Here is a 16,761-nt window from a genome sequence, read left to right as displayed (position 1 = left end):
CGTGAGTGTTTCAAGATGATTGTATCAAAATTTCATATTTTTCTACCATGCTGTTGACCGTGGCAAAGAAATAAAGGCCCGGCGCACAACTTTCCAGATTGATGTTTCTAGACATTTTGGGTATTTTGAAGGTTAAGATGGCATATTTTGAGAAAGATTCCTTCAAAGGATTTTTTAGGGATGTCTCAAGCTTTAAAAAGAGACCTTTTAGGACCAAATCGGAGTTGATTTGGTTGGTCAAAAGATGGATTTTCCCTGCAGTCCGAATTTTAGTTTAAATATGAAACCTTTTATTTCCTTGTTATATTATTCTATTATGTTTCCTAGTTTTTAGAAGACCTTTCCTAAGTAGGGTTTTATTTTGTAGTAGTATAAATAAGGCTATTTAGCAATTAGGAGAGAGAAACGCATTACTTCAGGGAACTAACTACTTTGGAGAATTGAAGTTTATTTTCAAGGTGTTTTCTATCTATGTTTTAATAATATTTTATTTTATGATTGTTCGTAACTAATTTCATTTGCTAGGGCGAGGCCCCGAGCCTTGGCAAGAATATGTAGTTTCTTTTCAATTTGTTTGTGATATTATGCATGCAAGTTTGAATTGTTAATCACCGGTTTAAACTATATAATTGTCTTGATGATTGCCCACCATTAAGATATTTAGAAAAGTAATTTGATGCAATTTTGGTGGAGGGATGTCCATGAAATTGACTAAGGCTTCTTGTAGTTTATATGTGTAACTTCTTAGAATGGATGACACGTCTTAAGGGTTATATGGTTTTTCAAAAGGTTTTTACAAAACTTAATGAGTCTTGCATGTTCACATTCGATCTGGATACCACAGACGGGTTGCATGTTAGATATAAGTTCTATGTTGGAGGTTCCAAGTAGGGCATATATTAGGAAAACCTAACCTTCATAATATGCATGTGTAAGCCATAAGTAATTAGAATAACTATGTAGGATTGTTAAGATGACAGTGGAACCCTAGTGCTCAAATTGCTTTTCAAAACTATTTTCTTTTGTTTTCTTTACTTTCCTAATTTATTTAATTATTTTCAATTAAATTCATTTTTAATATTTTATATAATGACCAGTCCCTAAAAATTTTAGTATTTATAATTTTTAAATGTGAATATAGAAAAATGCCCTTCGAGGCAAAGTCGTTGACTTTTGTTTACCGTCTTGTCATGTCACATAAGGTTTATTTTCGTGGCGTATCCTCGTAGTATTCGTCGCTACGAATGTGTGGGCGCAAACGGAACGTAATTTGGAGTTGTAACGAAGAAGTTATTAACGAATGAAGTCGAGGGTAAAATTGTAAATTTATTATTTTCTGGAATGCTCCAAATTTTTGGAGCAAATTCTGGAAAGCCACGTGTGTGGCCCAAATTAATGGAAATGAGTGATGGTCGGTGGACATGGAAAATAAAGGAGAGAAAAGGGAGGGAAATCGGCCAAAGAGGAATAAAGGGGAAAAGGGAAGTGACCAATGGGAGAGAGAAGAAAAGAGGGGAAAGGAGAGAGGGGATGCACGGATCACCATTGGCCCGGTTACCCCCACAGTCAACCTGCATGACTCGAAGCTATATCCGGCGGGTTTTTGTCATTTTTTTCGACGATTTTCACCGGTTCACCACCTGGAAACTTGACTCCGGCCTTCCCTCTTCAATTTCCACCTATGATTGACAGGTTTTTTGCCCTAGTTTTGTGAAGAACACGCTCGGTGGCACCAAGGGTCTCATGGCGACAATCCGCCATTCCTGAAGCAAACTTCATCGATCACCATGGGTCGACTCCTCTTGAACCCAGGAACAAGTCCCAAGCCTTAGTTGGTGCGGCGGAGCACCAAAGAAGTCAAATCGAAGGCCACCCAACTTAGGGTTTCTGACGGGTTTTAGTGAAATTGGGGATTTTCTCGACCAAATTGGCCTTAGTCATAAGTATGAAAGTTATTCCTCTCATCGAGATCTTCATTCTTGTAAAATTTGGGAATTTTTGGAGTTGTTGGATTTTCCGGTGAATCGAGGCGATCGACCGCCACACGCGGATGCGGCAGCTCATGAAGGAAAAACCCGAGGTCCTTCATTAGGTTCATCGACATGTTGGACTCGAATTCGCCCTTCGTTTTCTGAAATTTCTATTGTTTGGTTATATTTCCGTTAAGGGACACCACTTGGTTAATAAACGGATCAACAGTCCGACCGTTGGATTGTGACCAAATTTTGATACGTTATAGTACGTAATATTTGAGGATATTAGAAACTTACGGATAGGGAATCCGACATACAGATCTTCCTAAATAGGAAATGTAAGTTACGTGTTCTATTGATAAAAATTCTGAGACGTGATTTGATAGTTGTTCTAGGCGCCTATCATTCATGACGCCTCGATATTTGTGCTAGGGAGTTGTAGCGCGAACCTCAGGTGAGTGGGTTTTTTTTCCTTTATTTATACACACACACACACACACACACACCTTACGTTTTCCAGAAATGTTTTAAAATGATTATGCATAGCATGCCATGATTTAAATGTGTTATATTTAAATATTGCATTGTGATGAGATTTGTGGTTATGCCAAATGATTGAAATGGTTGAATTATATGAGCATGCATATATTCATTTAGAGCTCATCATTACTACACCCCGGTGTTAGTGCTCCCGCTCCGGGCCAAGGCATAGCCTTCACGTGATTATTCACCTCCCACACCACATGCTCGCCTTGGATCCAAGTTAGGTGCTAGCTTGTCGTACAGGTCGCATCAGGCGACTCTAACTCGTAGGTGACCCACGCATAGTGCTAGCTTTCACGTGATCGTAGCACTAGAGCGTACATATTTATACCCAGCCTATCGTACAGGTCACACTAGGTGACTCCGACTCATGTCCTAGCATAGACTGATGAGCAATAGGTCCAGTCGTACATGTCATATTTGGTGACTTCGACTGGCATGTTAGTTTGGACTAATCTCACACCTGGCTTACATCTATTATTGATGAGATATTGTGGCATGCTTCTGTTTTTACTGCACTTGTCCATTCATTTTTTGTACCTACGTAGTATTATTTTGTGGAAACTATACGGGTTTTACGGCGAAGGGTTATAACGCTTTCAAAAGGTTTTTCTTAACACTTTATTTTCAGGCCCACTCATCCTTGTTTTTTTCACCCCTCCAGGTTCTAGTATCAAAGTTTTCGTACCGACGAGGATTATCGGCAAATCTTGGGGTAGACGGTTACCATCGATGGTATAATTCTCACACTATTTTGCTGTACTGTACTTATGCTTTGTCATCACGTGTGAAATAGATTCATATCCGCTCACCGCGCACTTTTGTACTTAGGCACTTTTAGGTTTAAATTTATTCACATCTTCCACGTCAATACACTTTATGGCTTCGTCACCTTCCAGGTGTCGGCCAACACAGCTCGATTCAGAGTCCTAGTGGATATCCCGGGTAAGGGTGTGTCATTTTAGGTCATAAAATTACCATTTTCCAAATTTTGTTTTCAAATAATTAATTAATATTTGGTTTTACATAAATTATTCATTCAATCTCGGTGGAGAACGACCTTGCTAGAGCCGAGTATACTACGATTACCTTGTACTTTTACATGTATTTTAAGTGTTTTTATCGCTATTTTTGCAGGTAGTAAAAATCCTATCAATAGCTTACAACTGGTATCAGCCCGACATGGAGACCAGTGTGAGGATCATTCACGCCAGGTGATTTTGCTATTTGAGTATTAACTTGATTAGTAGATGTCTATATCTTCTTGTTTACACAGATAAAAATTATAAACTATGATGAATTACATATAATCTTTTATTATTTTATGCAATTTGTATTGGTTCCATTGTTTAGTGACTCATAGAATACAAAAACATAATTAAAAATCTTGAAAGCATGAAATACTTCCGAACGACGAAGATGGATGGAAATATGGTTGACGGCAGTGACTTCTCTTCTCCTTGGACTACCAATCACGCTCAAAACATAGTCTCCAAAGTCTCTCCCTGTTTTCCTTCTTTTTCACTTGACTAAATGCTCAAATCCTTTCTTGAATAGGACTTCTCTAACTCTCTCGTTATTTGAATTGGAATGTTGATGATGTGTCACACCAAAACCATAAAAATATTAATTCTGAACCTTTTAAGATAGTCTTCAACTCTTATAGAAGCTCTCCTTTTGCGTTGCACGTTTTCTTTAATTAAAAGCTTGGCTGACGAACGTCCTGTACGAAAATTGCTATAATGTCTTCTAGAAAAATCGAAATCATGAACCGTAAAATTCTTTTAAATGATAACTTGCATATCTTTCCAATGGTGTAAGGCTCAGCACCTGGTTCCTTCTGAGGATAAGTACAGCTTTGTAAATTGGCTAATCTGCACAAACAGTTACTGCTTCCAGGATACTAAACTCATTTCAATCGAAAAAAAGCTCTGTTTTCTACTTTCTTCTTCTTCACTCTTCAAACCTAAGAAAAATATAAAACTAAGTGAAACAATCTAAATTCACTCAAAAAACATAACAAGGATCTAAACTAAAGTGTATGTAAATGCATATATGGTTATACCAGTTGCTAATCCCGAAAACTCTGCCATTGCAATCTCCATCCAGATTCCAAACCCAATAAATGCTACAAAAATGCACACTTCATAGGCACAGAAAATATTGAATTGCATTTACAAGATAACTTAGTAACATAATGACATTAAAAAGTAGTAAAGTAGAAAATAACAAAGAAAAAACTCAATATGTCCTATCTCTACTTTCTTATATGACATGTAATAAAGACCAGATGATCATGCTGCCTTGTTTCCAAAGTGTGAGAATCATGCTGCCTTGCTATTTATAAAATTTTGGGTAAAATACTGTTTACTACCCTCATGTTTTGTGATTTTCAACATTTAGTACATCAAATTTTTTTCGTCTCAGATTTATACCTAAAGTGTAAATTTTGGGACAGTCTCATACATTCGTTAGTCAAACTGTTAAATCTGCCATTAATTGTGACGTGGCGCCATGACTGGGCACAACGTGTCATCCACGTTTTTTTTTGCTTTTTTCTTCTTTTTTCTTCTTCCTCCTTCTTCCTCCTTCTTCCTCTTTCTTCTTCTTCTTCTTCCTCTGACTGCAACTTCTTTTTTTTTTCTTCCTCCTTCTCCTTCTTCCTTCCTCCTTCTTCCTTCCCCTTCTTCTCCTTCTTCCTTCTTCTTCCTTCTTCTTCTTTTTCTTCTTCTTCTTCTTCCTCCAAATCTGAGGAAGATGAAGTTTTTTTTCTTTCTTTTCTTCCTTCTTCTTCTCCTTCTTCTCCTTCTTCCTTCCCCTTCTTCTTCTTCTTCCTTCTTCTTCCTCCGAATCTGGGGAAGATGAAGGTATTTTTTTTTCTTCCTCCTTCTTCTTTCTTCTTTCTTCTTCTTCCTCCGAATCTGGGGAAAAAAAAAAACCCTTCATCTTCCCCAGATTCGAGGAAGAAGAATAAGAAGAAGGAAGAAGGAGAAGAAGGGGAAGGAAGAAGGAGGAAGAAAGAAGGAGAAGGAGGAAGAAAAAAAAAAAAGGTTGCAGTCGGAGGAAGAAGAAAAAAGAAGAAGAAGAAAGAAGAAAAAGGAGGAAAAAGGAGGAAGAAGAAGAAGAAAAAAAAGAAAAAAAAAATCCCCCAGATTCGGAGGAAGAAGAAGAAGAATGAGAAGGAGAAGGAAGAAGAAGGAAGAAGGAGAAGGAGGAAGAAAAAAAAATTGCAGAAGAAAGAAGAAAAGAAAAAAAAACGTGGATGACACGTGGCGCCCAGTCATGGCGCCATATCACAATTAATGGTAAATTTAACAGTTTGACTAACGGATATATGAGACTGCCCCAAAATTTACACTTTAGGTATGAATCTGAGATGAAAAAAACTTGATGTACTAAATGTTGAAAATCACAAAACATGAGGGTAGTAAACAGTCTTTTATCCTAAATTTTTTGTTGTTTACAGTGATGAATGACATATAAGTAGTTGATGCCAACTTGATTATTACATGGTATCTATTAAACATGTAATTTTACTAGGTTGTGATGCTGCATGGCGTTGGTGATTTAACTTGATTAGTAGATGTCTTTATCTTGTTGTTTACACATTGATGGTTTCATAAGTTATTTGTTTAGAAATATCACTCTAGTGCGGCCTTGCGTTTCCTTATTGTAAATAATGTTTACTACCCTTAATGTATTCTAATCAAGTTTTTTAACTTGCATTTCTTCTATAGTTGTTTGATACTGGAATATTTCATAACAATCCTCACCTGATACTGGAATATTTCATGACGATCCTCACCCGTTCCTGGATTTCGTGATGCAGCATATCAACATGATGAGGACTATAATGAGAATGATGATGCTTGAGGATATTTTATCTATATTATAGTAATGTCGAAATGAAAACCTAGATATTTTTGTATTTTGTAATTGAACCGAATTGTGAACCTTACGTTTGTTTATATTACATGAATTTTTGTGTCGTTCCTACATTAATTCTTCATCCACACCCTTTCTCAAGCTCTTAAGCTTGCATGTCAAAAGCTTGCTTGTTTCTGATGGTTAAACATATTATTAGAAAAACAAAATGCGAATAAAAATAAAAAAAATATTAGACTTGACACGTCGTTTGTCGGCAAAAAAATAATAAGCGGACAAATGTTTTTGTTCACAAAAGATTCAACTGATTAACTATTTTGTCTACACAAATAATTTGAGCCAACAAACCAATTTGTTGGCATAGGACTTCACAGCTGAAAAACCATTTTGTTGCCACAAGATTACTCAGCCGACAAATGTTTCGTCGCAACAAGATCATTAAGCCGACAAATAACTTCGTCGTGAATAAACAACCTATGCCGACAAAATATTTTGCCGCAACGTTGTTTTGGTGACGGGACAATTTGACGGTTGAGATTTGTCGCCCTAAAAATGAGCCGACGAATTATCAAGATTCGTCAGGAAAGATCTTGCGCGACATGCTTTTCACGACAAAATGGCTGACAAAATTATTCGTTGGAAATGACTCTTTACCGACGATTTTTTTCTTTTGCCGACAAACTAATTTTATCAACAAAGTGGAAATTTCTAGTAGTATGGAAAGTTTGGAGTTATAAGGTCTTCCAGCTTCACTTCAACCTATTTCCACCGTTTCTTTCCATTATTTTCAATCTACTTCCAAATTAAATAATTATGGAATTGTTCATAGAACGAAGGATTCATTAGATATTAATCCTGAAAAATCATGATTTCTAAACATAAATCCATATATAATTAAACATCCAACAAAAATCCAAAAGTCAAATAAACTGCCACATAAGAATATAAGTAACCTACTAATACAAATTATTTACAATTTTTGCCACAAGACACACTTGAAAATTAGCTTCAACCAAGGGTCTTAAAATCTAATTAATCATCCTGACGTTTTTTCTATTTATTTATTTTTAATTTATGCAACAATCCAGTGCATTACTTTAAATAATGAATACATTATTATTCGGTGTAATTATTCTACTTATATATAATAGTTAAACATCCCTATTTTACCCATATAAATAATATCATCCCATAGTCTGTAATTTACCCAGAGTATATAAACAAAATATTCTCATATTTCTTTTGGAAATTTACCTATGATATATGCAAATAATATTCTCATGTTTTGTTGGCATTTTTCCTAAATTATGCAAGTAGGTAAATTAATATAATAGTTGGTAAATTATGCAAGTAGGTAAATTTCAATAATAATAGGTAAATTATGCACACGTGATCTACATACATTTTTTATGTGAATCAAATATCTAGACTGTATATGTAAATAATTTACCTATAGTTGGTTCTTTTCTTTTTCTTTGTCCTAAAATTAATTTACCTGCAATATTTATCTCCTTTAATTTATATATTTTTACTTTGACAACAATTTTTTTATATATTTTAAAGTACAATAATTTACCTATATATAATATATGGACAAGTTGTGATGGTAAATTGGAATTCGAGAACCAAACTAACCAACAAATCCCTACATTTATATGCAAAATATTATTTTTGTAAAATCATTAATTCTCCCTTACAATTTGCATATAATTAATTGTGTACATTAAACATTCAGTAGGGTGTTTTAGGCATCCGAAAATTTTTAAATGGGTAAAGTCAAACATAATTAATGAATTTGCTTATGTGGAGTCTAGTCAATGAGTTTTATTTGAGCAATAAATTTACGTCGGGTTTTATGTGGTGAAAATTGAGTTTCAAGGGCATATTTTCAGCAGAAGGAATCATGTGAAAAGTACTTCAAAAGAAACTTCAAACGTCCCTAGTAATTGGATGTTGTACAATACTTGGTCTAAAACTTATCAAGTTTTGAAATAGCATACGATTTTGCGGCATGTCTTTTTTATTTTATTGACAATGGCATATTATAGACAAAATATGCTCGTGCATTTAGTTCGGCATTTGATTAATATGACAGTGTGTTTATGTGGTTTTGCCCAAACTGCAATATAAAGAGCATAAGGACATTCTTTGACAACAAGCAGCGTCAACTCCGAAAAGGAATTGACAACAAACCAATTGGTGTCCATACTAACTCGAATTTTATGCTCAACACCATTAGCGAAGCTACCAAAAATACATTGTAGACCCAAGAGGGGCCGAGAACACATCATCTTAAAACTAAGATACTCACTAGGAGAGACTCACAAAAAACCTCACTAAGGAGGCGCTTATTGACGAAATACTAAAACGAAACAAATTTGAGCAATCCATAAGAACAAGAAAGAGGAGGTAAGGGGAAGGAGGAGAAGGCTGCCACCAGCCTTAAGCTAGAGCAAGAGTCCTGCCGTCTATGAATTTTTTAGATCTACGGTTTTGGTAGAGTTTCAAATGTGTGACTGTTCTTCAGTGCTATTTTGCATAGAATTTTTGTCTGCGGCGTTGGATATCATATTGAGGGCGTTTTCCATGCACAACTTCAACTTTTGTGGATCTATGATGCCTTTTTTCACCGTGAAGGCAAGCTTCACCCTTCCCATATAACTTACGATTGATATGTCAAGTTCCTGCAGGTCCATGTAAATTGTGTTACCTGTATATATATATATACACACACATACACACACACACACACACACACACACACATATATATATGTGTGTGTGTATGTATAATATATCTCTACTATCATTAAGAAAACATACCTCACATATATATAGATAAAAATCAATAAATTCATTTACTCAATGAAGATGCAAACTCATCATCAAAAATGCAAAGTTTTATATGTTGTTTTCATTTTGCAAAACAGTTCTTCGAATATCATTTTCTGAAATGCTACTAGAAGAGCCTTAAACGAACAAGACAATCACAGAAACACCACATAGCCCTTGTTAATCAACCAAACCTTAATTTATTATGTATCTGATTACAGAAACGGACGATGAATATTATTGTTTCCAAAACTTTTGAGACCGTACGTGTGTGCATGATATAGTAAGGATAATGCTAGGGAGATTAAATTTGGAGACTAAATTTGCAAACTAAATGATGTCACAAAAAAGAATAAGCATGTTTATCAATGTTTAAGTAATAAATCAATCATCAACTTTCATGTCTTTTAATTTGTAAAACTTTGTCAACAAATTTAATCTCTCTAGCATTACTCATCTAGTAATATCTGGTTTACCTCAGGTGTCCCAACTGTCAAAAAGTAAAACCCCTTGATTGGTTGGTTTGCCAAAGACATTTTTTCCACCGGGCCAATCATACTTGTGATCACCACACTCGAGTTCTTTAATGTGCTACAGACGTATCTTGATGCTGCCTGCACCAGTAGCCTTATAATTTTTAGATAAATGTTGTATATATGAAATATCACATGCATTTCGTATGCTGATTTGGTGCACATGATTGGATGGAACGAATATTAAATTAAAAGTACGTTAAAAATAAAGAAATAATACAACTATGACCATTGAGAGAATTGAAGATAGATTACTCATGAAGAAAATTTGTTCATTCTAAACCTTCATAAATGAATTTTCTTCATAGCTAATCCTGTTCTAATTCATTCTAAATGAAAATCATTAACATCCACCTTCAATATAGCTTAAAATTTGAAAATTCTCCATTTCAATCCAATCATGTGTACCAAATGAGTCCTTATTTACTAACCTCGTGGCCTCCAAACTTGTTCAGCATCTTCAATAGCCCACTAGTGAAATAAATAGCTGAAGAATTTCTTTTCTGCTTGATTATTTTATGTGTCTTCCAAACGTAGTCAAGCACATTTGAGAATTCAGTCAACTTGGGAATGGGAACATGCACAAATGTAAAATGGTTTCCCCATGGACTCTTGCTATCGGGTTTGACCATTTCTTCAATCGACGTATAATTCGCCATGATCCTTGTATTTAGTAAAACCAATGCTGTGCTATGCGCTTCCCTTGAGCTTTGGTTCATCTCTTGGATATATAGCCGGGAGCCAAGAAAGACCATCCCAGTAAGAACGTCATTTATCGTCTGTGATAGTAAATAAGTTAACTGTGTTACAATTTTTTACAAATTTGAAAATATGGTGTTTGGTGATTTGCGTTTTGTGTGTGTATTTCATTCTATTTTTTTTGTTAGTCTCAATATTTTAAACAATGATATGTAAGAGATTTTTGTTACTAGCCATTAAAAGATCAATATGAAAGTATAATGTATGGGGAGTCTAAGGACTCAAAGTCCCCAATTTAAGTGTTCACCTTGAGCTTCAACAATATCAAGACCATTATGGTGAAATTTATGGATAAATTATGTGTTCTTTTAATGGATAGTTGAACAAATCATGGTTTCAGGGCTTCTTCATTAGCTTCAACAGGTCAGATTATACTAGTTAGGAATTTAGGATGAAGTAGACACATTGACTTTGAAAAAAAAATTAAAAAAAAAAAATTAGGCAGTTTTAGACTTTCTTTAGTATTTTGTAATTTAAATTTTAGTGGTTAGTAATAATCATGCCCACCATGCACGGGGTAGGTTTTTGTTACGGCTTTCAGACCTTTTTAGGTTTACATTAAGGCATTGAGATTGACTTGCAAGCAGACGGTTAGCATGGCTAAACATATATTCAGTTTAAGTCTTCTGCATGCCCTCATCCTATGAGCGCAGAATAAATTTATATTTAGTTCCGAGAACAAATGGCTTAAAAAGAAGCGACAACATATACTTTTATTTTAAACAGGAGAAGGAAGGTCAAACATGAAAGCTTATTCTCGTATTTTATAAAGAAAAAAATACATGCACACATGCATAAACCAAAATATTGCAAAGAAAACTTGATACTTACCACTCCGAGCTTGCTCTTAATTAATCTGATTCGATCAAGGGAGATCGTAATCGTTGATATTGTAATTGGCGCGAACTCAAGTCCATTTTTCGAGGATTTTATTGGTGATGGATCATCTTCCCCCTTGAAGCTCTTTGAAATGCCCCACCAAAAATCTGATACGGTGCTCAACAAGGATGAGATAGTTTTGGTCATAATATTTTCACTCTTTGTTTCTGATGGCAGCAGTGAAGGAAAAGTTAGTGGAAGAGAAGGATTGTCAGCCCTTTGTAGGCAGGAGAGAAGAGCGCCCATGAGAGAGTAGCCATCACCTAATGCATGGTGCAACTTGAATATTACATTACCAGCTGCATTACTATTTGGGTACTTTATAACATGAACTTCCCACAGTGGTTTGTCTTGTGGAAATCTTTTAGTAGCTATGCTTGAGATATAGTCATCAAAATACTCGTCATAAGATTCATTCGACAAATTGGAAGGGAAAATTGGAGTTTTAACATGGTCTTCAAGCTTCACTTCAACCCTTTTCCATTGTTTCTTTCCATTGTTTTCAATCTGTTTCCAAATTAAATAAATACTGTTCATGAAAAAGTGCACATCATGTAAAGAATACTTCAAAAGAAACTTCAAACGTCCCAAAAACTTTTAGCCAACGTACTATACTGATGCAATATAATCAGGTATGCTATCCACACACCTATTTTTACTTCTCACACACCCTTTGTTAATTTATGTCCGTTGATCTTCTTCAATTCATCCGATCCGACTGCCGAAAACTAAAAATGTGTGAGAGAAGTAAAAAGAGGTATGTGGATATCACATCCCTATAACCATAATGATCTAGTACAATGCTTTAGATCTAGAACTTTATCAAGCTAGGGGATGTCATTCGATGGGAGAAAATAAAATACAACATATAAGTATGGTTCCACTTCTAATATTATCGAGACTTTTGACGATAAAGTTAGGAATGGATCAATATTTCGTCTCTCTGAATATCGAACAAGATCAAACAATCAAACTGACCAAAGGCATCAAGTGATACAATTTTAATATATTATGGGGCAACCACTTCATACTACGATTTAATTGTATTGTTTAGTATGAATTCATTATATAAAAAAAAAAAAATCCCATTCTGGTGCCTAAAAAAAAAACACACTTCATGACCTTGTTCATAATTCACTCCAAACCGGAAGAATTTGAAATGTAGTTTGCCCTATAACAAATTATGCTCACATCTGGAAAATATTGAAACCAGTAAAAAATGTAGTTCAAGAAACTGACTCTCATCAAAATGATCATTGAAATTGAAAATCGATCAACGTAGTCCCTAAAAATTGGTATTACAAATAAATGTGGTCATTCTGTCATAATTGTGTCAAAAAATATGTTATATGCTGATGTGGCACATAATTGGGTCTCATAAATCTAATTAAATTTTACCATGTGAATTAGAAAATATTTAAATAAGTTTTTGTTATATAATTAAAAACTTTAAAATAAAATTAAAAAAAAAAGATAACTGTTCATCATCTTCTTCCCCTTCCCAAAAACCGAACACACACCCCGACTCCTACAGTGACACAGCCATCAACCCAAACCCTGTAAAAATACACAATGCAATTGCCATATGCATATACCCGCACACCCACCCATCCACCCAGCATTGACCACCTAACCCACACTCTCTCACCACCAACGCCTTCCTCTTCCTCCTCCTCAGCTCCCAACCTCTCCCCTCCATCAATGAAACCACCACCACCTCCACTCTCACCCCGTCTGATCGACTCCAAGCTTAACCACATGTCCTCCCCAACCTACATCTCTCGTTCCGCGATCGTATCGGTCGGCTCCAGACAGTCCAATCGGTCGCACCCCCGTTCTTGCGGTTCTCGTGCTATCCGGCGCCTATAATCCGAACTGAAACCTCTCCGGTGTCGCTCGACCCGAAGGTGCAGTCGACAGGGTGGTGCGGGGCTGTAGTGGTTGCCCGGTGGGAGAGGAAAGAAGATGATGAACGGTCTTTTTTATTTTTTTTGTAAAAATAAAAGTTTTTTTATTTAAATATTTTTTGATTTCACATGGTAGTATTTAATAGATTTATAGAACTTATTCATGTGTCAAATCAATAATTAACAAAATTCTTAAAGAAATTATAATAGAAGAATCACATTGATTTGCGATATCCATTTTTAAAGGTTACAATAATCGATTTTCAATTTCAATGATTATTTTATTGAGATTGGTCAATTTCAAATATTATTTGTGACAAAAACCCAAAATAGAAACTGTATTTGGACCTAAAATCTTTTACTTAGTTAAGAGGAATTTCACTATAAATCTAATGATATTTATATTCCCGTATAAGTAATAAATTTTAAATTCAACTGACTTTGATAGTTTATGCGAAAATTAGCATAATTCTCCTACCTTCAACTAACTATTCAAACAAAATTTTCTTTTGAAAAGTTGTTTGACAAGTAAAAGGAAGGAAACAAAGAGAGAGAGAGAGAGAGAGAGAGTACCATTATAGAGGAGAAGCGTGGGTTGATGGGCAGGAACACATTCTCGAGCAATGACAAAGTTTGAGAGTCCTCAATTGGAATTTCAAATTCCAAAACACCAAGAACAGATATCGATAAAACAGAGCTGTTGAAATAGTGGCCATTAGGGCTCACTGGCTCCAGTTCCTCTTCCCAAACCTCCATGTTGGTTTATGTATGTATACTATTCAAATTATAAACCTTTCATCAGTTTGCATGAACGGCCATGTATTTATAGAATAATGTGACCAGCAAAGAGATCTGCTGTCAAAGCACTATAATTATAAAGTATGCTCAGCATATATCTAATTATTTATCATGTGTTATTTCATCTAATTCTAACCAATTTTCACGTTAAATATTACTTTTTTAATTTGGAAAAAAATTAAAACTAAAGTTAATTGATTAGTTAATTAAAATCGAAAAACAAAAGACTGTCTCAAGTGATCCTCATCCCTCTCCTCGTCCCCACCAACGATAATTTTTTTAATTGTGACAGAAAACATTTCACTGACACTGTTTCAGCAAAAATGAAACAACAAGATCTGGGCGTATTTGCGTTCGTTGTTGCCGCTTAAGAAAGATTCCAACCACCCCAGTCACCGCCGAAGCTCATCCTCACCGACCGCAAAGTTCCTTCTCTCTCTCCTCGAGATCTTTCTCTATCGAATTCCTCACTATATCTTCCATTCTCAAATTTCCAACTCCACAAAACATTTGTTGTTTGACTAGATGGATGAATGGATCACGATCTAGTGCAAGAATTCAAGAGAGAAGGATCTCGAGGAGAGAGATAGAAAAAGAAAAGGAACTTTGCGTGAGGATGAGCTTCGGAGGTGACTGGGGGTGGTTGGAGTAGGTTGTTGTCCCGTGTTTATTTGATTGTGTTGTTTTTATTTTTCTTCAACTTATATAATTAGTAATATATAATAGTTAACAGTGTTAATTTTAGACTGAGTGGAGGGTCAAATGTCCAAAAATTCGTAAAGAGACAAAAATAAATGCAATCAGAAGACAGCAGGGCTTAGCCCCAAAAAACCGACGCGTTTTGTGTTGTCAATTCGTACAGAGACGCAAAACTAAATGCAATCAGAAGACAGCAGACCGTGGCCTCAGAAAACGTTTTATATTGTCAATGTTAATACGGTTGAACAGTAAAATTTCTTCTTTATAACAGGTCCCATACATAATAATTAGTTTCCTTGTCGGTGCCAATTAATACAGTTGAAACTAGCATTCAAACTTCAAGGGCAGCTGTATAAAGTTGTTCAACAAAAAGGGCAGCTGCATAACTAATACAGGTTTACGTCAATTTTACATCATAGTGGGACTCTTAAAGTAGAGTTTTTTTATATATTCTCTGTTATCTTATAATTTTATGTTAATTTTTGTGTCGACATTATAAAATAGAGTAAGAGGTCGCACTTGGTGCGATGGCAAGTGCCTTCGTCCATGAGCGGTAGGTCTCGGGTTCGAGACTTGGAAGCAGCCTCTCCATAAATGGGGGTAAGGCTAGCCGACATTCACCTCTCTCAGACCTTGCGTAAAGCGAGAGCCTTGTGCACTGGGTACGACCTTTTTTATTATAAAATAGAGTAAAACTAGGAAAACTAAATTTAAATACAGTTTTGAAAACTAAAAGATATGAAAGTTGATTAGTGGTTTATTACTTAAACGTTGATAAATGTGCTTATTCCACTTGGTGATACATTTAGTTTGGAAATTTAGTCTCCATAGCATTACTCTATAAAATATTGAACCAAAAACATGAGGCGGCAGAAAACTCATGAAGAGTTTCATTTTTAAGAGAATTTCATTAGTATTTCTCTACAAATATAATTTGTAAAAATTTTGCTGACAATATTTAGAACATCTTTAATGGCTCCCTATTTGTGCTTTAACTAAAATTTAGAAAGAAGTTGAAAAATTCATCTCCAATTGTACTTCTTATCATGCTTCTAGAATGACAAAAGTTGAACTAGCTCGCTTTCCAAAAAAAAAAAAAAAAGTTTAACGAGCTCTTAAATTTAAAAGACAATTAATGAAAAAAATTTGAAAACTTTGAGATTTAACGATAAAAGCAAAATAAATGATAAAGTGAATAGTATCAGGATTGATTTTTTAGTGTAAAAATATGATTTTTTTTTAATGAACAATACCAATAGCTTTTCATTAAAGTTCCCTAAATTTAACCCCAGTCTGTGTCCCCAATTCCATGTCCCTCTTCATCTCACCTAGATTATATTTCCATAAGTATCCTCTAACTTAACCTTGTCAAACTTGAGGTCAACTTTGCTGAAAAAATCAAAGGTAAAAAGAATTTAACAATTAAACAAAAATAGTAAAAATTTGAAAAAACAATAAATAAAAAAATAGTAAAAAAATCAAAGGTAAAAAGAAATTAACAATAAAAAAATTAGTAAAAAATCAAAGGTAAAAAGAATTTAACAATGAAACAAAAATTTATAAAAAATTGCAAAGAAGAAATCAACAATAAAAAAAATAGTAAAAAATCAAAGGTAAAAAGAATTTAACAATTAAACAAAAATAGTAAAAAAATTGAAAAGAACAAGGTGTACAAAAACAAGGCGCACAAAGGCCCAAGACCTCTTTCTTTTCAGTACACTATGAAACCAGCGCCTCTATATGTACTTCTTGTTCACTCAATCAAACGTGTTTCAATTTATACATTTATGAAAACATATTTGAATACAGTGGCGGAGTCAGAGTTCTGAATGAGGAGGGGCCTTTTACAAATATGTGTATATATATATATATACGAGAGTGTGTAAAAAGTTTAATTCATAACATGTTGACATATGCAATTTGTGTAATCCTCACAAAACTGAAAAAAAAATTT

General features: G+C 34.6%; 1 protein-coding gene and 1 non-coding gene across 4 annotated transcripts; both read right to left on the bottom strand.

Annotated features, from left to right (window-relative positions):
- Nucleotides 1-8,719: 8,719 nt before the first annotated feature.
- LOC139193872 (wax ester synthase/diacylglycerol acyltransferase 11-like) lies at nt 8,720-14,980 on the bottom strand. Of its 3 annotated transcripts, XM_070817673.1 has the most exons (6): nt 14,378-14,392; nt 13,884-14,085; nt 11,356-11,910; nt 10,197-10,544; nt 9,709-9,846; nt 8,720-9,085 (listed from the first exon to the last, which is right to left on the bottom strand). In XM_070817673.1, the coding sequence occupies exons 2-6, from the start codon at nt 14,064-14,066 to the stop codon at nt 8,906-8,908; spliced, it is 1,404 nt and encodes a 467-aa protein (XP_070673774.1). In that variant the 5' UTR covers nt 14,067-14,085; nt 14,378-14,392; the 3' UTR covers nt 8,720-8,905. The 3 variants fall into 3 exon arrangements, 2 of the variants coding, with proteins under 2 accessions (XP_070673774.1, XP_070673773.1); XR_011578393.1 differs by having other exon boundaries at nt 8,720-9,111; nt 9,160-9,846; nt 13,884-14,980; XM_070817672.1 differs by having other exon boundaries at nt 13,884-14,980.
- MIR11002C (microRNA MIR11002c) lies at nt 14,477-14,767 on the bottom strand. Its single transcript, NR_161623.2, is given in 1 exon segment — nt 14,477-14,767. It is a non-coding gene; the product is annotated as a microRNA MIR11002c (primary transcript).
- Nucleotides 14,981-16,761: the final 1,781 nt, after the last annotated feature.

This window comes from Malus domestica, chromosome 17 (assembly GCF_042453785.1).
Source record: "Malus domestica chromosome 17, GDT2T_hap1".
NCBI lineage: Eukaryota > Viridiplantae > Streptophyta > Magnoliopsida > Rosales > Rosaceae > Malus > Malus domestica.
The sequence above is the reverse complement of the archived record's forward strand: the minus strand, read 5'-3'. Positions and strand labels throughout refer to the sequence as shown.